Below are 21,896 nucleotides of genomic sequence, written 5' to 3'. Positions count from 1 at the left end.
TATTGTAATTTGGATAATAAAAATCATAAGAGGCTTTAAAAACAAACAGATCTTACTGACCACAAACCTTTGAATAGTAATGTTTTAAGTGGTTAAAGTCTATTATAGAACAACATAAAACTTGAGCAACAATTGATTAGCAAAGCAATGTGGAAAGATCGAAATGTTACAATAATACCCTCTGCATCCAAAACTGTTATAATATTATGCAAAAAAGCACCTGAATGACTTACTACTTCTGCTAAGATTCAGAAGTGTGCTTCCATTGGACACTTTACTATCTCACAAGGCCTTGAATGAGGATTTGTGAACGATTTTAAAGTGACGCATCTGATGCTAGTAGTTACAACATACAAATGGAGTACATCTGGTGCAATTGAGCAGTCACAAAATGTTGAAGTAATTCAAAATAAGTTCCTACTATACTCATGCAATTTTGGATGCAGCCTTTGGTTGATCAGAACATATTTAATAATTAATGTAGAAATGAAAAGCAGGATTTTGAACTAAAAACAGTGTATTATTCAAAATGAGCAGTATAAAATAAAACATACAGTTGAAGTCAGAATTATCAGCCCCCTAGAATTATTAGCCCCCCTGTTTATTTTTTTCCCCAATTTCTGTTTAACGGAGAGAAGATTTTTTCAACAGCTTTCTAAACATAATAGTTTTAATAACTAATTTCTAATAACTGATTTATTTTATCTGACAGTAAATAATACTTTACTAGATATTTTTCAAGACACTTCTACACAGCTTAAAGTGACATTTAAGGGCTTAACTAGGTTAATTAGATTACCTTGGCAGGTTAGGGTAATTAGGCAAGTTATTGTATAACGATGGTTTGTTCTGTAGACTATCGAAAAAAATTTAGAGCTTAAAGGGGCTAATAATATTGACCCTAAAATGTTTATTTTTAAAAAAATTTATTAAAAAACTGCTTTTATTCTACTTTCTCCAGAAGACAAAAAAATAATATCACTTCCTTGCTCTGTTAAACATTAGTTGGGAACTATTTAAAAAAGAAAAAATATAATAAATCAAAGAGGGGCTAATAATTCTGACTTCAACTATGGATATGTTGAAGCAATGCAGTGCGTTTGGTTGGACATTTAATTGTTATAGATGAACCAGAATCACATGTGAACCCTTTCTTGTCACATTAGGTTATCAAATGTTACATTGTATGTCCTTCAAGTATGTTAGAAAATGCTAAATAACTTCTTTGTTGTGCTAGCAACTAACAGGCTTACCTGTATTCATGATGAAGATCTCCACTGATCTTTGTTCTCAACAAGGACACTTTTCACCTGTAAAACATATCAAACATTTCTTAGTAATCCTAAAAATGTACATGAATAGCTACAAGTAAGCATTTTGAAAGAAGAATTAGCATGCTAATTTGTTAGCGTACTCTGTGTACACACTGCTGTTTAACACCTAATACCGCATGTTAAAGTGACTAATCTGTTTAGCGACTGTGTATTTTTACCAAGATGTTCTATGACCAGCACAGGCTATATTTAATTAGAGTGGCAAATATAGAGGATTTTCCATTTTAAACATTTTTTCTTGTGTATCAAATGGAGACACAGACCTTAATATGGATCCATGACAGACAACACTGACTTTGGCGTCAGTGTGTGTTCGTAGTAATACTCTGACTGACACCAGACAGTCTGGACACCAGGAATACACTCGGTCTGCCTGCTATGTGTTAATTTTATAGTGTACTACACACATATTTGACTCTCTTTCATCACTGTCAGCATTTGCAAACATGATGGTTGAGGTGTGGAATGTTTGTGGTGGGATTTCATCTCAGTATTTTTGTCTCGTACTAAATTATGTTGCCCACCAGACATGTTAACATACAGAAATTATTTTGAGATAATGTTATGATGATGCCGCTGCCCTAGCAGTCGAGGATTTTTAAACACACTCCTTATAATAACTGATGATGCATCTCGTGTGTTCACTGGGCTAACAGACATAACGGATTAAATAGAGAGGCAGAGATAGCAAGAGTGTGAGTGAGAGAGAGAGAGAGAGAGAGATAGAGAGAGAGAGAGAGAGAGAGAGAGAGAGAGAGAGAGAGAGAGAGCATTTAAAAATAAAAATAAGATCCAGTTGTCAAATATCCCTTTGCCAATGAAAGATTTATAACTTGCCAAGAGAGATGTGTTACACCCAGAGCGTGAAAACGTTTTCAACACTGTTTAAGTTTCTGTAACTAAAGCTACTGTATGGCACAAATTGAGGTATTCAAGTGATTTAGAATTACACTGTGAAATACTTTTACTTGTCATATTAAATGGACTTGTCATATTATGATGTGTAAGATGTAGATGACAAGACATTGTACAGACTATAAGTTCCTTAAGTTCTTTAACACATACAGAGTTTACAGAGAATTATTCTGAAAACTAAACAGTTTGGTTTTACAAAAAAGGTTGTTGTTAAACTATGGTAAATACTGTATGGTTTTGCTCCATTGCCATGGTTTAAACATTATTAGCTGTACAAACAAATGATGATACATTTGCAAAAAAATAAACAAACAAAAACATGTTTACTACACTCAAACAAATATTTTTTTTTGTTGCTTTTTCAAACATCTTATTTAAAATGAGCTGAAACAACACGATTTTTGAGATTTTGTTGGGACAACTTAAATGTTTTAAGTTCAATCCACTTAAATTTGTAAAAACTAATAGGTTAAATTAATTCCTTCATGGTGTCTCAACACAAATCGATTGTGTGGAACCCACTGCACTTTTTACAGTGTACATTTTTACTATAACTAAAAACACACAATTATACACAATTCATTTATGTTGTACTAACACATATATATTAAGTTAACCTAATTTTTTTTTACAAATTTAAGTGGACTGAACATAAATCATTTAAGTTCCTTCATTTATTTTCCTTTGGATTAGTACCTTTATTCATCAGGGGTCGCCACAGCGGAATGAACCGCCAACTTATACAGCATATGTTTTACAAAGTGGATGTCCTACCGGCTGCAACCCAGTACTGGGAAACACTCATACACACTCATAAACTACGGCCAATCTAGTTTATATTGGCAACTTAGTTTATTTTATATTGAATTCACCTATAGCGCATGCCTTTGGACTGTGGGGGAAGCCGTAGGATCCGGAGGAAACCCACGCAAACACGGGGAGAACATGCAAAATCCACACAGAAACGCCAACTGACTCAGCTGGGACTCGAACCAGTGACCTTCTTGCTGTGAGGCGACAGTGCTAACCACTGAGCCAGCGTGTCACCCAAACATTTAAGTTGTCCTGCATAAAAAAATATTAAGAATTGTCTTTCTTCAACTAATTTTAAATAAGCAGTTTAAACAAGAATTTTTTTTGAACGTATGCCATGTTTTATTTTCTAAGGGTTAAATGCTTTCCCGTTTTCCAGTTAATCATTATTATGATGCTAAACAGTACTTGAACAAACTGATATGAGCACAAATAAAGACAGGAAGTTTTGACTTGAGAGGCCTGCTTTTTGGCCAACAGAGTTTACAGTAAACTCTGATGCTTTTGATGGTTTTCCACTTAAACATGTGCTAGATAAAAATCTGACCATCTTTGTGCACAAGATCCTGCATTCTCTTCCAGTCAGCGATGCTACAGTTATAATTGCACACTGTGCTACACTCACTGGCCACTTTATTAGGTACCCCTGTTCAACTGCTCCTTAAAACAACAACAACAACAACATAAACATTTTAATCATCCAATCACATGGAATCAACTTAAGATGCATTTTGGCAGGTAGACATTTACAAAACAATCTGCTATATTCAACCGAAGCATCAAAATGGAGAAGAAACATGATTTGAGTGATTTTGACCGTTGCATATTTGTTGGTGCCACACAGGCTCTTGTAATGGTAGCAGAAAACAACACTGAAAGCTTCTCTTGTAAGCTAAGAACAAGAAAATTAGACTATAGTTTTTCACAGGCTCAACAAAAGTTGACATTGGGAAATAGAAAAAAAAGTTGCCTGATCTAATCGGACATGATTTTTGGCCACTTTATTAGGTACAGCTTTTTTCAGCTTTTCAAATTAGGGTCAGAATTTGGCCTAAATAATATTATGAAAGCATGAATTCATAATTCAGTTCATACTTCATACTGTCATTTTCTGATGGTGGTGATGAGGGTATAATGACACAGGCATATTTCTTGACACAATATTGCCCCTTAGTACCAATTGATCATCCCATAAATCCCACAGCCTATGCAGTAATATTACTCACACTTTACAATATGGTTACATTAATGTTAGTTATATATTTACTAACATGTAGATGGTATGAACAATACTTGTCGAGCATTTATTAATCATAGTTAAACATTAATTCATTATTAAAAGTAAAAGTTTTGCTTGTTAACATTAGTATATACAAATAAATGTATTGTTCTTTGTTCTTGTTAATACATTAACTAATGGAACCTTTTTGTAAATGTGACCAGATTATTAACATGAAAGATTGCAAGTGTTCTGGTGCTGATGTGTGAATGTTGTCTTATCTGTAAAAGTCAGTGTGGTAATTTTATTGTGTAAACGGTGCTGCCTAAATCATTTCTCATATACGTCAAACTAGTAGATATGCCATTTCTAATTGTCTCTTACACTTAAAAACTATAGATAAAGTAAAAAGAACACTCTAGAAAGATGTGTGTGTTCAAATTAATGACATGAAGTTTCCTCCCCTACTAGTTGGGCCAAAAATAAAGACACTAAAAGCACTAATAATAGGTTGTAGCGTCTTTAAAAAGAAAGAGTCTCTGGGTCACCATCAAAAGGAAGCAAAACACAGACTATTTAAAGATTAACTGCACTTTCCAGATCTAATTACTATATTATGACCAGGCAGTTTTATTTTATTTGTTAGTGAATTGATGATTATTTGACATAAATTTGTAGAATTTCATGCTTTTCCCCCCCAAATATTTCATTGGCCAACATTCCACTGAAAGGTTTTCAGTCAACACTGTTAGGCCATTCATGCTTCGGCCTGCAATTTTGTGGAACAGCCAAAGTGTATTTTAACATGTTTTGACTCCAGTTTCTAGGTAAAATGAATAGTAAGGGGCTGTATGATACTAACGACTTTTGTTCATTCTCACACTAATGATATTTATGAGGTCATATTATTGACAAAAGTAAATAATTCTTTTCATGCAGTTCTTTGTACAACAACAAATAAAAACAAACAAAAAAAGTGTACTGTATTGATCAAATAAGTTGCAACACTTACTGTATATATCTCCGTATAGATAACTTTTCTGCTATGGTCAGCTTGCTCGGTAGCTCACTTTGTATGGTGTTGTACATGTGATGCAAAGGTTTCAGGTTCAAGACCAGTGAAGCATACAATACTAAATATAAAGTAAAACACAGTGGCCACAGTGGATTTGTCATCTGAAACGTGTAACAAAATGAGAACATTTTGCTAAAATTGAAGCTGAGGCACAAATTTTTAATGAGTCTGGGTTGTTTTAGGTGCTTTTATCTTTTTTCGCCTTCATTTTTTTTAATCGAATTCAATCTGTTCAAATTCACACAAATGAATTGCAAATTCACTAAAACCCCAGCAGGCACACAACATCAAAAGACATTATTATTAGTTTATATTTAGTCTGTGATGTCAGGTGACCAAAATTCAAAGTCTAGCCAGCGTCTAAGGACAACATTATTTTGACGTCCAATATTGACGTTGATATTTGGTAGATTTTAGGTTGTGTTGGAAAGTGACCAAAATCCAACGTCGAGCCAACATCTTAAATCAAAGTCATATTGACGTCAAATACTGACATTTATTGGTCAGGTATGGCAACCAAAATCCAAAACCTGATAGACGTCATAGTGGTAATGTCAACACAACGTCAATCTGTAACATCATTATACGTTGATATTTGGTTGATTTTAGCTTGGATGTTGGGTTCTGACATCAACCCGATTTGAACAAAATGCAACATCCTCACTATGATATATACTGTATAATGAGCTTTATGATGCTAACAACTATTATTCATTATTATTAATGATATTCACGAGGACATACTGTAATATTGACCAATAAAGAATTATTTTTATGCAGTTCTTTGCACGACACCATATAAAAACGTGTAAAATTTTGATCAAATTAGTGCCTCATCTATTATATCTATCTCAATATTGATAACTTTTCTGGCATGGTCAGGTAGCTCACTTTGTATGGTCTTGTACATGTGATACAAAGGCTTCGAGTTCCAATCCAGTGAAGCATACAATACTAAATATATGGTAAAACGCATTGACCTCTAGTGAAATTTTCATCAGAAACATGGAATAAAACATTTTACGTTTTGCCAGAATTTAAGCTGAGGCACATATTTCTAAGCCTGCATTGTTTTAGGTGCTTCATCTTTTTCCCTTCATTTTTTATCAAATTCACGCAAATGAATTGGCAATTTACTAAAATCCCAGCAGGCACACAACATCATAAGATGTTAATATTAGGTTAGATTTTGTCTGTGACGTCAGGTGACCAAAATTCAATGTCTAGCCAGCGTCTAAGGACAACGATCTTATAACAACGTCAAATATTTGGTTGATATTAGGTTGTTTTGGAAAGTGACCAAAATCCAACGTCGAGCCAACATCTTAAACCAACGTCATATTGGTATAACAGTATACAAATACTGACATTTATTCGTCAGGTTTGGCAACCAAAATCCAACAGCTGATAGACGTCATAGTGTTGACGTCCACACGTCGAGCAGTAACATAATTTGACGTTGATATTTTGTTGATTTTAGGTTGGACATTAACGTTGGGTTCTGATGTCAACCAGATTTTTCTTTTCCAAACAAAATGCTACGTCCCCACAATGTTGGGGTACAACGTCAATCTGCTGTCATATTGGCATCTTGTGCCTGCTGGGATGAATAATAGTTTTCTGTAGACTAGGTTGCATATTTCATATACTCTAGACTACATGAAACTACAAACAGACTCAAATCTGAATCAACACTTAAATACAGTAGTGTAAAATAACAAACAAGTTACAATCGAACTAATTACATTAAATCTTCTTATTTTTCATCTCCTCATCCACCTGGCTTCAAATGTAACATTCTTTTCACAATCCTTTTCCAAATGGGTAAAATCAAGTCTTCCACCCAGCCTCAAAATGTTTTATTCTGATGGACAGCTGCAGCTCTGAGCACCTGATTAGTTACTGGCAATATTAGTGCAAAGCCCTCTGGGTGCACTTGAGTGTGACAAGCATTCAATGCCATCTGCAGCTTGTGTTAACAGGCAATTAAGCTGGCATTTCCGTTATGTAATGGACTATCCGCCACGGCTGCACACTTCACTGTGAATACTGTAATTCTCTATTGTTTAACACGGCTCAGCTGGTAGATTTTCAGATTAGTCGAGCAACTAACCAAAGTCAGGTCAGTACAGATTTTGTCAGTAGCTCTGAATGTTTGTTTACAGCTTTTATGACATGATTTGCAAGCTAATAAAGTCATCCTCAGCCATTTCCTAGAACACTTACTGTACAGTGTGGGCTTTCACATGTGTTAATGGAAACATTTTTAACCATGAGTTAGTGGCAACACACTCATTTATGGTCTCCTAAATTCTCACTTTCACACACACTCACAGTGTCTATGGAATGTCAGCACTATAGATCAGCGTACAGGGACAGGACAGTACATGGATAGGGTTTCAATGGGCAGACTGGAGGCTTCACAACAGCTGTATTAAAAAAAAAAAACATTACCACTCAGCATTTTGGTGTCAATACAATTTTTCAATCATTTTGAATGAAGTTACCAGCACAATCTCACAGCAATTCATATCGTAACTTTTTAATTTAGAGGCTAAATTGTATAAATTTGTATGATCTCAGTGATACATTTTAGTACAATTTTCTTATTCCCCAATAAATAATAATCAGACTGAAGTTGCGTATCCTCACCAATGCTCTGTTTAAACAAACATACAGTTATACTGTTAAATACACTTAATAATTTATATCAGATTTTCCATTTCAATTTATTCTAAATATTTTTTTTCTGTGACTGCAAAGCTGAATTTTCAGTGTTACATGATCCTTCAAAAATTATTTTGATGCTCAGAAAACATTTGACATAGTCAATGCTAAAAAGAGTTTAAGAGAGTTTGTATGTAACAATAAAATATATTTTTTGCTAAATAAATTACTGTTGAAGATAAAATATATTCATTTATTCATTCTTTAATTTTCCTTCAGCTTAGTTCCTAGTCCCCCCATCAGGGGTCACCACAGCGGAATGAACAGCCATAACAATTTTATATATATGTAAATTAATTACATGTTATAGTTGCAAACAAAAATGCAAATGACACACAGAACAAAAATCAATATGCAATATAAGTAAAAACAATACTTTTACATACATTTTACATAACCCCTTCAGACCCGAATTTGTTCCAAGTTTCTAAAAAATGTAAAAGTATATTTTTGTAAATGTATAAAGTGTATGTATTTTTTTAAATGTATAATATATATTTTTACAGTTCTTGAGGTTCTTATACATGTGACCAAATTATAATAATAAAAATTCAACATTCTTTGCGTATATGGACATCAGGTCAGAACAGCTGTGCTTTCCGAACATTACACCAACATAAAATAAAAACATTGCTGGTATAAACATTGAGTGTAACGTTTTTCACCAATTTCTGGTTAACGGAGAGAAGATTTTTTCAACACATTTCTAAACATAATAGTTTTAATAACTCATTTCTAATAACTGATTAATTTTATCTTTGCCATGATGACAGTAAATAATATTTTACAAGACACTTCTATACAGCTTAAAGTGACATTTAAAGGCTTAACTTAGGTTAATTAGGTTAACTAGGCAGGTTAGGGTCATTAGTAAAGTTATTGTATAATGATGGTTTGTTCTGTAGACTATTGAACAAAAAAAATTGCTTAAAGGGGCTAATATTAATGACTTTAAAATGTTTCATAAAAAAATTAAAAAATGCTTTTATTCTAGCCGAAATAAAACAAATAAGACTTTCTCCAGAAGAAAAAAATATTATAAGACATACTGTGAAAATTTCCTTGCTCTGTTTAACATCATTCGGGTAATATTTAAAAAAGGAAAAAAAATTATGTATATATGTATATATATATATATATATATATATATATATATATATATATATATATATATATATATATATATATATATATATATATATTAAAGGATATTTAATTTCAGTAACAGTTCTTGAACCCATATTGTATGTCTTAAAAGACATATTTGAAAAATATCTGATCTAAAGCTCGCAATGTTACAAAAGATTTAAAAAACTTTAATTAGTAAGTGCAATCCCTCTTTTTTGCATATAATCTATGAAATATTGGCAAACATATCAATAAATCTAAATAAAAACATTGTAAATGTGGCTTACGTCTGTGTCTGGAGTGAAGTGATGCCATGCTGCTTTTTAGTGTAGTGAATTTCTTTTATGCCGAGCCTTACCGCCATTGAATTGGATGACATTAGACATTAGATGAAATTATCAGGAACCACAAAAAACATGGACTGACATATGATGTCCATTCTAATGGACACGGTCCGAAAGGGGTTAAACATTCAAAAAACAAATAATACAGCAACTGAATAATCTAAATAAAAATCTAAACTGGTAATTTACTTTTGCAGCTGCAGGTTGTAACAAAAGCACATGTGAGTCCAGTCACTTTAATGCATCTTGCTAAATAAAAACAAATTTTATGCGTTTCTTCCAAAAAATCTAATAAAACCCCAAAGACCCCAAACTACTGAACAGTAGTGTGTTTACAGCACCTAAAGTTATATTAGCCTTATAAAGCAGAATAAAGCAGTGTTGTCAAGGCCACTTGTATGATCCCATTAGAGACATTCTCCAGGCCTCTTTCTCCTTTTATGAAGGAGTAAATCATAACAAGCGATACAGCACAGCACTACAGCAATATGAGACATGGGAGGAAACGTAATCTCAAATCGTGAAATCCATCATAAAGTTCTTGCATGCTTCTCAAAAAACCAGCCTATCCTCGTGAATATAGTGTGTCTGAAGAAAACTGATCTGGCAGCTGATACAGAGGAGTCCTGACAACCATGAGAACATCAATATCCACCACATGACAGAAAGCTCTACACACTTTTTTCCAATTTATACATTCATCCATAAGTGTTTTTTAGGCAGCGTTTGTTCAAAAGTACTTTGAAAGCTGTAAAACTGTCATTACTGATTTGTACAGTATTAGTTTTTCCAACTATGGACGTCAATTGTTACCAGTTTCCAGCTTTCTTCAAAATATCTTCTTTTGTGTTTAACATAAACTCATAAAGCAATGGAACCACTTAATGATGAGTAAATATTGATCCAAAAATGGCTCCAAACCCTACTGAAAAGTTATAATTTCATTTATATAACATAAATCCATGGAGTACAGTGTTGTTTTACATATACATATATATATATATATATATATATATATATATATATATATATATATATATATATATATATATATATATATATATATATATATATATATATATATATATATATATATATATGCCACTTTATTAGGTACACCTGTCCAACTTCTCGTTCAGACAATCAGACAATCACATGGCAGCAAGTCAATGCATTTAGGCATGTTGATATGGTCAAGACGATCTGCTGCAGTTCAAACCGAGCATCAGAATGATGATTTAAGTGACTTTGAATGTGGCATAGTTGTTGGTGCCAGATGGCCAGCACAACCATCTCTAGGGTTTACAGAGAATGGTCTGAAAAAGACAAAATATTTAGTGAGCAGCAGATCTGTGGGCGCAAATGCCTTGTTGATGCCGGAGGTCAGAAGAGAATGGCCAGACTGGTTCGAGCTGATAGAAAGGCAACAGTAACTCCAATAACCACTCGTTACAACCGAGGTATGCAGAAGAGCATCTCTGAATGCACAACACATCCAACCTTGAGGTGGATGGGCTACAGTAGCAGAAGACCACACCAGGTGGTACTCCTGTCAGCAAAGAACAGGAAACTGAGGCTATAATTTACACAGGCTCACCAAAATTGCACAATAGAAGATTGGAAAAACGTTGTCTGGTCTGATGAATCTTGATTTCTGTTGTGACATTCAGATGATAGGGTCAGAATTTGACATCAACAACATGAAAGCATGGATCAATCCTACCTTGTATCTATGGTTCAGGCTGGTGGTGGAGGTGTAATAGTGTGTGGGACATTTTCTTGGGACACATTTGGTCCATTAGTGTCAATTGAGCATAGTGTCCACACCACAGCCTACCTGATATTGTTGCTGACCATGTCATCCCTTTATGACCACAGGTGTACCCATCTTCTGATGGCTACATCAGCAGGATAACACACCATGCCATAAAGCGCAAATCATCTCAGACTGGTTTCTTGAACACAAAATTGAGTTCACTGTACTTAAATGGCCTCCACAGTCATCGGAGCTCAATCCAATAGAGCATCTTTGGGATGTGGTGGAACGGGAGTTTTGTATTATGGATGTGCAGCCGACAAATCTGCAGCAACTGCATGATGCTATCATGTCATTATGGACCAAAATCTCTAAGGAATATTTCTAGCACCTTGTTGAATATATACCACGAAGGATTAAGGCAGTTCTGTAGGCAAGAGGGGGTCCTACTAGGGGGTGTACCTAATAAAGTGTTTGTTTGTTTTTTTTGCATTGATTTTGGGTGATTTACGCCTTTAAGCCTGTAGCTTTATGCATTTAAAATGATTCGCTGTTATTTATGAGTATTTAGCAGCATTTGTAATCATCTACAAACATCTATTAAACCCCTGTAATTCTAAGCAGAAACAGCTTAAGCAAACAAGGTCCATATTGATATTTTGCTGAGAGGCTCGATAAAAATGTCTCTTAATAAACCGTGAAACTTAATCATCTTTATATGACAGAGCCAGTGGCAAAGAGCGTGTTTATGTAATAAGGTCATTTTCAGGCCCATATATAACAGTCATTGAGTTAAATGTGGAACGGTGATATACTACAAATCTGCCGTGTGTACAAGTGAATGTGTGCGTGCGTGGCTTGTAAGCATAAATAAAAGCACTGCGAATAGGCCGCCATCGACCGCCAAAGAATTTGATTTGGAATATTTTTAAACCTCCGTGACAGATTTAAAAGGGGCCAATAATTCGAGTCAGCTAAATAAATCAACTTCACATAACTTGATGACAGAATCTACAAAACGGGAGGACGAACATCAAGATGGAGCTGGAAAATAATGTTGATGCTTGCTTGATCTAAAGCTGGTAGGAGTGAGAGGAGGAAGATATGAGAGGTTGTTTTGCATGCGTGTTTGTGCCATTAGGGAGCTGTGGAGTCAGTGTGGGTTTCTAAAGTTATACGAAAGTTGTCATTAGTGTACTATGCCCAAACTAGTGTGTGTGTGTCTAAAACTTCTGTTTAGATTCTTTATGCTTCTGCTTTCTCCGTCTGAGCTCGAACCACAGGCTCTGCTTTCATCTGTCAGAGACGCTGATTCATTAGTGGCTTTAGTCATATCGCCACAAACCACATTCCACTTCCTATTAGTGCAGTGAAGCGTCTGGCACACTACACAGCATGTAAAGTATGCTAATGTTTTGAACTGAAACATTTTTGTTAACTGTGTTTTGAAGTTTAAACAGTGTTGTAGCTGTTTAATGCTAAATGCTAATGGTATAAAGCTAATAGCTAAAAGAAGCAGAGAGGGGTTAAGAATCATGTGGGAAGTTATGGTCAAGAAAGGGAATATATTTCTTCTGTATAGCAATAAGCCATTTTGAAATTATATTTGCAGTTTTTTTTTGTTTATAGTCTTCTTATAAGTCATTTCCATTTCCATTTGAGTTACATTTTTAACACATTCATTAGCATTGAGCTGATTAATCTGTTTATTTAAAATTATAAAAGATTGTTACATTACATTAAGTTAATATGAATTAGCTATTTATTAAAGACCTGATACTATAGTTTCTACAATACTAAGACCAATCATTTATGACATTTTTTAAAATTATCAATATTTCTTAAGAACAACATATTAGTAGGAATATTTAAATTTATATTTATATTTAAATATTTATATCTCTGAAAGATTATGTGACACTAATTACTGGAGTAATTACGCTAAAAATAAATCCTCATGTGGGTGACACGGTAGTGGGTGGCATGATCGGCTTACAGCAAAAAGGTCACTGGCTGGGTCAATTGGCATTTCTGTGGAGTTTGCATGTTCTCCCAGTGTTGGCATGGGTTTCCCTCCAGGTGCTCTGCTTTACCCCACAGTCTAAAGACATGCGCTATAGGTGAATTGAATAAGCTAAATTGGCCATAGTGTATGTGTGTGAATGCAAGTGTGTATGGGTGTTTCGCAGTGTTGGGTTGGGTTGTTAAAAAATATCTAATTCTGTTATCATTAACTCATCATCTACTTATTTAAAACCAGTTGGGTTTTGTTCTTGGGTTTAACACAGAAGAAGATATTTTGAAGAATGTTGGAAGCCAGTGGCCATTGACATCCATTGTATTTTTTTCCTACTATGAATGTCAATGGTTATTGGTTACCAACATTCTTCAGAATATCTTTTTTTTGTGTTCAACAGAAAAAGAAACATTTTTGAACTATTCGAGGTGATTTTTTATTTTTATTTTATTAATTGTCATTTGCTTGTTTGTTAAAATACTTTTTTCAAGATTTTTTATAACAAATTTTAATGACGACAAATTTTTCAGCTTATTTTTTTTTCATTTGGGGAAAATAGTATATTTTATAAAATGTACATTTTTATTCAATAGATGTTGATGCCATGGTGCAATGCTTCATTTATCCTCCCAAAAAAATCGATAAGAAATACTACAGGTGTTCGATGAATTCTAATGACATTGTAAATTGTTTAATAAAGCTGTGTAAAAAATGAACAATGTCCTCATAATATACACTCTCAGAAATAAAGGTATGCAAGCTGTCACTGGAGTGGTACCTTTACAAAAGGTACAAATTTGTACCTAAAAGGTCCATATTAATACCTCAAGGGTACATATTAAGTACATAGTAATATTTTTATATATATTAAAAAAAGTTTATATTACATATAAAAGTACAAAAGTGTTCCTCTTAAAATTTGTAGGTACTAATATATACTTTTGAGGTACCAATATGGACCTTTAAAGTACAAATGTGAACCTTTTGAAAAGGTACCACCACAGTGACAGCTTGCACACCTTTATTTCTGAGAGTGTACTGTATTAGGGAATACTGCCCTGTTTTACCAGACTTTACTACATTTAATCATTATAGAAAATATAGCAATCATCAAACAAACAATAATGTTAAAACGAATATTTCTAGTCGAATTATTCTTCACAGTAGTCCAACTGGCAGAATGATTTACCATTTGTTCTCCTTTTTTTTAAGAGAATGTGATTTGAAGCAATAGATTATATTTATTGCATCATGTGGTTGACTGTGTGACACAGGGCAGTTTGGTTACATGAGAAACCCAGAAAGTAATAACACTGTGAAATAAAGCAGAGCCCCATCAGTCAACTTTAATTCTGTTCCTTGCTGCCTCATATTATTTTAGTGGATATGATTGGAGAATGAACCAGATTCCAGCTACTGTGACAGACATAGAAAAACCTACGCTGGTGAAAGCCGCAACCACAAAGAGATTTTGCATGCAGAAACAAACCCATCACAGTCAGCCCATGTGTTATACTCATTCTTAGGGAATCACTGGAATCGAATAAATAACTGAGCACAAAAAGACAAATCCATTCATTGTTTTAACAGAAAATAAAAAAGAATCAGAAAGCAAAGTTAAAGAATTCTTAATGAGTATTTTTTTTAAGTAAAATAAAATGTCATTTTTAAAAATCAAAAATTGCTTTTATTCTAGCCGAAATCAAATAAATTTATAAATAAATCTCCAGAAGAAAAAAATATTATCAGACATACAGGGGAATTTTCATTGCTCTGTTAAACATTTTTGGGAAATATTTAAAAAAGAAAAAATAATAATAATTTAATAATTCTGATTTCAACTGTATATATTTTGACCACATGTCAAGGACTATTTGTTTTTTTTACATTTTAAAATTCATACTCATTCATATGTGATCCAATTTTTATCTTTATTTAGAATGCCAGGGCAAATATTAAATAAATACTAAATACACATAATATAACTAATGATTGCAGGTCCAATATAAAAACAAATAAAAAAAATGCATTGCTGAAAATAAAAATGTAATTAATGAAATACAAAATGTAAACAAGACCTGAACTTTCTCGTGGTGCTATTATTCATGTTTCAGTCTTTATCCCCATAATGGCGTTTCATATTGCACTCATATGAATTAAGAAAAAGTAGTGCCATAAACAATGTACATCAAATCATAGAGTATAATATGAAATGATAGACTTTTTATTTTGATCATCTGTCCATATGGAAGTCAATGGTTACAGGTTACCATCTTTACTTCAAACTCAAACTGTTTTGGAACAAGTCAAGGCTGAGTAAATGATGACAGAATTTTCATTTATGGGTGAACTCTCTTTTTAAATATGTGGTTGTGATCTTATGTTTTGTTTTTGCATATGTAAATATATTCACTAACAAAGATTGTTTCAATGCATTAAGAGAGACCACCAGGCACAAAAGGAACATGTTGCCACACTGTAAATCCCAAAAAGTTAAGGTAACTCAAACCATTTGAGGAAACAGATTGCAATAAACCATTTAGGTTCAAAAACTAATCCTAATGAGTACTGTGAACTCAATTTGAGAACAGTAAAACCCAATAAATGAAGAGAACTTAAACCAACTGAGTACTGTAAAACCCAATAAGTTAATGTAACCGATTGCAACAAACCATTTGAGTTAAAAAAAACTAATCTATATGAATACTGTTAACTTACTCCATTTAAGTTGAAGTAATGAGGTGTTTAATTAACTCATTACCTTCAACTTTAAGTTCAAAACTTTTTTCAAATGATTAGAATTAACTACACTAAACAATTCAATTCAACAATTCAATTGATAAAGTTCATCATTTTACAGTGCATCATTGAAAAGGGAACACTGCTCGTCGACACACTAGAGGTTTTAAATGTTCTTGAAGATGACATGGTGATGCCTTCAAAATCCTGTTTCAGTGCACAGACTCTGGTTCACATGAACTACACAGAGAAACTGACTTTTTAATCCTCTTAAATTTATGAAAAAGGTAATGTTGACACATTGATTGATTACAATTGGGCTGCTTACAGATTTGTTTAATACTTGCTAACTTGTTTTGTACTTAATATAAATGTATTATTTCAATAAATTTGTCTTAAAATACCTCCTTTTTATTTAATTTCTTGTTTACATATTAGTTGTTGCTTTATGTTCAAATCTATTTCATTCATTCATTTATTTTCTTTTCGGTTTAGTCCCTTTATTAACCTGGGATCGCCACAGCAGAATGAACCGCCAACTTATCCAGCATATGTTTTACGCAGCAGATGCCCTTCCAGCTTCAACTCATCACTGGGAAACATCCATACACTCCCATTCACACACATACACTACGCCAATTTAGCTTACCCAATTCAACTATACAGCATGTCTTTGGACTTGTGGGGGAAACCGGAGCATCCGGAGGAAACCCACGCGACATGTAAACTCCACACAGAAATGCCAACTGATCCAGTCGAGGCACAAACCAGCAACCTTCATGCTGTGCAGCGATCGTGCTACCCACTGCACCACCGTTACACCCTCAAATCTATTTGTGTTTAGTTAATAGAATGAATTAAGTCCAAACAACTGTATAGCTACGCAAATGGTTTGAGGAAACCGATTGCGGCAAACCATTACTGTATTTTGTCTAACTTTATTCACTTGAGTTCAGTCAACTTAAACTGTTTTAGGAAACCGATTGCGGCAAATGGTTTGAGTAGCTAAACAGTTGTTTGACTTAAATAGTTGAAGTAAACTGAACTCAAACATTTTAGGTTCAGTTATCAAATCTGTATAAATGACTAATACTCTAAATGTTTGACGAAATGAACTCATTTAATATAAGTGCATATGATTCAATATATATAAGTTTACAGTACTCAAATGATTTGGTTTCAAAACTTAAATGGTTTGCCGCAATCGGTTTGAACTTATTGAGTTTTACAAAGTGGTCAAATTGCACAGCCCTAACTGATACAAAAGCATAATAAAGTAAACAGTGTTTATATATAGTGCAAACAAGACCATTTTATAAAAGGAATTAAATGACGTTTTGAATTTAAAGGATTTTTTATTTGAGGAAACCGATTGCAACTAACTATTTAAGTTCAAAAACTGATTCTAATGAGTACTGTAAACTTAATCCATTTGAGTAAACGAAGCAATTTGAGCACAGTAAAACCCAATAAGTTAAGGCAACTCAAACCGTTTGAGGAAACTGATTGCAACAAACTATTTGAGTTAAAAAACTAATCTATATGAGTACTGTGAACTTACTCCATTTAAGTTGAAGTAATGAGGTATTTAGTTAACTCATTACCTTTGACACCGAGTTCAAAATTCTTTTCAAATGAGTAGGATTAACTTTCAGTCAATTTTGAGTTAACTAAACTCATTTCATTTGATAAAGTTGATAATGTTGGGTTTTACAGCGTGGGTATACTGATAATAAATAAGGTCTGTTTAAATGTACTGTATATATTTTGCTAGTTTAACCTGTATATTGTAAAATTTGCCGCATATGTTTGTAATGAGGCAACAGACACTTGTATGTAAATAGAAGACCTTTACAAAAAACATAGGATGGAGATAAGGTGACTACTTTTTCTTCAAGAGAAAAGGTCATGTCATGGCCACCATGGCGGACACACTCAACTACTGTCAGCACTTAAGAGTATGTGTGTGTGTTTGTGTGAGTGCGTATGCCCCTATTTAAAGCCATACAAGAAAAGAGCAACAGATAAACTGCTTTACCAGACTTACCTATCTGTATGATTTTCAGACTGCGTTAAGTCAGGCAGCTATTTCTGGATGCGAGTTACATGACATTTATTTTCACATTAAAGTCAATTTTGGCAGTGAGCAACCAAAAAACATATCACTTAAATCAAAATACAGTTCAATTCTAAGTGCATTTCAAGCCAGATGTCCAACATAAATCTGAATGAGAGTCTCTCTGAACACAAGAGCCATCCAAATAAGGAAGAATCCATTTTGCTCCTGAAACAGTGCCAAGATATTTGCTTGGTACGTTTTAGTGGGAAATTTGTCAAAACCTCATACCTTAAAATGTTGTCAGGAGTAGCGAACGGGAGTTTGGGAGACTTTGGGTGGTTAAATACCAGCAGCTGTTGCTGGGTCCAGATTGCTTTCTTGGTTTCCCAACTGACCACAAATATTCTAGTTAACTGCAACCAGGCACTTCTGTTTCCCTGGAGCTTTACCCTTATGATCTCCAAAACAAAACCAGACCATAAAGGCTAATGAAACACTCCTGTTCCAAAAGATTTTTTTAAAGAGCTAATTAAATCCAAAATAATCATCCATTATAGTTTTTGTCTCAGCTGCCGTTAAACTGGGATGCATTTCCCGAACAACTTACTGATTAGAAAGAGTTCATTCATATGTATTCTACCAAATAAAAAAATAAAATGTATGTATACTTTGACCTTGTAACACGGGGAGTGACAGAGACAATTGAGGTTTAGGATCCACATGCAGGTTTATTCAAAGTCAGGCAAGCAAAGGTCAACATAGGTGCAAACAGATGTATAAAGGCAATCCAGAATCGTAGTCACTTTAACAGGCAAGAGATCGGAAGGCAGGCGGCAGACAGACAGAGAGAACTGGATAAACAAGGCTTAGGTCAAAACACAGGAAAACAAGACTAGGAGAAACGCGTTATAATGTCACTTTACAGAAAACAAGACTCAGCAATGGAAATGAGAGTGTGTGCTGTTTAAGTAGTGTCTGTAATCAGTCTTTGACAATGCTCAGGTGGTGCGAGTGTAATCAGTAGAGACTTGGAGCAGGTGTGAGTATGTGTGTGGCATGACTGAATATGTAGTCCATTAATGGAGGAATTGTAGTCCATGTGTGTTTGTGTGTGAGATCCAGCGATCTGGGAGTTATGATGATCGTGACAGACCTGATATTTTTAATTCTGCATTTATCATTAATAAATCTTTTTCAAAATATATTAAATATATAATGTCCTCATGCACATATAATTTTCAAAATGTGTATGTAAACTCACAGATTTTTCACATCATTAAACTATATTCGGTGGATGTTCAGTACCATATGTGAACACTGTCAGCACACTATAGTACAAAAGTGTTTGTAAAATGTTATATATAAACTGGATTAGATTAACTGTACTTACTAAAATCTCTCTTTATTTTTATTGAGAAGTGGAGAAAACATATTACAGATTCAAATATATTACATGCTTATACTATGTGCTTTAAATTTTTAACATCTGGCAACTGCAAAAATTAAACCACTTGTTTCCTGCAGCAAAATTGTGATACTCTTTAATAAATGCAAATATAATCTTGATTCTTGACTAATTGTTTGCAATTGTGGTAGATAAATAATATAGACCTATGGTTAACTTAATAAAAAAAGCATATAATAGATTATAGACCAAAAGCAATGGTTTCCATAGTGGGAGTCGAGACCCCTCAGGGGGCTGTAGAATAATAAAAGGGGTGGAGGGGTCACTTGGTGATTAGCAAAAATCTAATTTATTTTATTTAACTATTAGTATAGCCATATTTTATCCATAACTTACAGAAGTCAATAGTAGTTAGTAGATACATTAAAGCATGCACATTTTTTTCCCATTACGTAGTCTTCATGGAAATGGATTTCATGGAACCAGGTTAAACTTTGACACCTTTACAGCACCCACATAATTAATAATTTCCAAGTGGCGCTCGCCAAATTTGAACGAAGAATAGACTCGGGCCTATTGGTGTTGCTGTGTGTGCACCGTTGCATGCAAGGTTTGTATACTTATAACCACCTCAGAGGATATGAGTTGTCGCAAGTCCCTGGCATTGTTATTTTGGTTGGGGGCTGAAAAGTTTGGGAACCTCTGGACCAGAGATAAAACAATGAGTTTAAGCTTACATGAGAAAGTGGAATAATTCTGATAGAATGAAAGAGAGAGAAAACAAAAAAAATCTATAATAATTTTGATTAAAATGATCATTATTACAGTTTAACCACTATGCAGAATGATGAAAATATGGCTATGTTTTTATTTCCTAAAACTAATGCACAGACATTGTCATATAAATTTGACTCAACAAAACAGGACAATGCTGATTCAATAAGATTTAAAAACCTAAAGGAACAGTTTTCGCCAGCCTAAACTACAATATAGCTAACAAAACTGACAATTGTGCTCTATTAAGAATAAAACAGATGTTAACCAATTAGCATAACTAACCATTTCATAGAATATAATAGAAAAGAAATGAGATTTGCACACTGTTTAATCTCATACATAATCCACACACTGTATAGCACACAGCGGGGACTCATGAAGCCACTGTACTGTAGGGTGATTTGATTATGTAATGCAGCATTTCCTCACAGCATGTAAAGCATGATGACATATTCATCTTGATAAACTGTTACTCATCACTATGCTGACAAAATATTCATGCCTCTGGAACAAACTGAGTGAATTAGGGTGCTCGGGGACAACAAATAGCATGCCAGACAGACAAATATGAAATAAATAATTAAGGAACAGCTTTGAACTTTGAAAAATCGAATTTGGTGTGATTAAAAATTTACTAAATTGTATTATCCAGTGGAAAAAAAATATATAGATATATAGTTTAGCAGTTGATGCAAAGGATGAAAGTAGCAAGTAGCTCGAGAGACAGAAAAAATAAATTGCAAGGACGGAGCAATGAGAAATTCAGCAAGAGCCTGTGGCATGCAAGATTATGTAAGATGAATGAGTTCCTTCAGGGCGGCATTTTAGCAAAGAGCAACTCCTCAACTCCACAGCGCAAACTTCATTAGGGCTCAGTGCTAATTGGACTAATTGCTAGTTTATGTGCAACAAAAAACACAAAAAGAGTTAGGCTCATGGTGGGAACATGAACAATATCTCTTATTTACACACACACACCATGTATGCGCACACACACAAACAAATTCCCCACACAAAACTACAACTTATTATTCAGCTTTTCCGACATCTAGATTTTCATTGTACAGCACCGTAAAGGTTTATTTTTTTTCCAGGGCTGCTTGTACTATATATGTAATCTCTACTCTAGTAACTTATACTTCAGAATTCCCAAGAGTCTTTTGATGGCACTGTGCACTTCATAGGGTTTACTTAAATCATAGGGAATGGCTAGATAGAGGAAGCCTGAACAGAATCACCTGCAATCCATCCATCATACTTGAGTCAGGGAATAACGTCACCCAACCACTCCAGTCTAAATTCCACTGATACGATGAGTCTAAATATAAAGCCTGCATGCTCAATCATCTACAAAAATACATTTCTATAAGGGTTTGGAGAGCATACATCCTCTCCTGATAATGATAAACTACCACCTGAAATGTCTGGGGAAAAGATTATTTGCTGCATTCATTAAAAAATAAATGAAAAATATATGATGTATATGTTTCTGAGATGAAAATCTGAATTGTTTGCATTCCTCCGGTGTCAAATAATATTCTGATTTGGTGCTGAAGAAACTTTTTTTTTTATTAAGCAGTTGTGCTGT

General features: G+C 33.9%; 1 protein-coding gene across 4 annotated transcripts in view; it reads right to left on the bottom strand.

Moving 5' to 3' along the window:
• sorbs2a (sorbin and SH3 domain containing 2a) overlaps nt 1-21,896 on the bottom strand; it is a 105,445-nt gene that overhangs the window by 59,726 nt on the left and 23,823 nt on the right. For all 4 annotated transcript variants that reach the window (XM_056460800.1, XM_056460807.1, XM_056460814.1 and 1 more), the window contains exon 2: nt 1,254-1,310. In XM_056460800.1, the coding sequence (XP_056316775.1) occupies nt 1,254-1,263 (10 nt within the window). In that variant the 5' untranslated portion in view covers nt 1,264-1,310. The remainder of the gene's footprint in view (nt 1-1,253; nt 1,311-21,896) is intronic.

This window comes from Danio aesculapii, chromosome 1 (genome assembly GCF_903798145.1).
Source record: "Danio aesculapii chromosome 1, fDanAes4.1, whole genome shotgun sequence".
Classification (NCBI taxonomy): domain Eukaryota; kingdom Metazoa; phylum Chordata; class Actinopteri; order Cypriniformes; family Danionidae; genus Danio; species Danio aesculapii.
The sequence above is the reverse complement of the archived record's forward strand: the minus strand, read 5'-3'. Positions and strand labels throughout refer to the sequence as shown.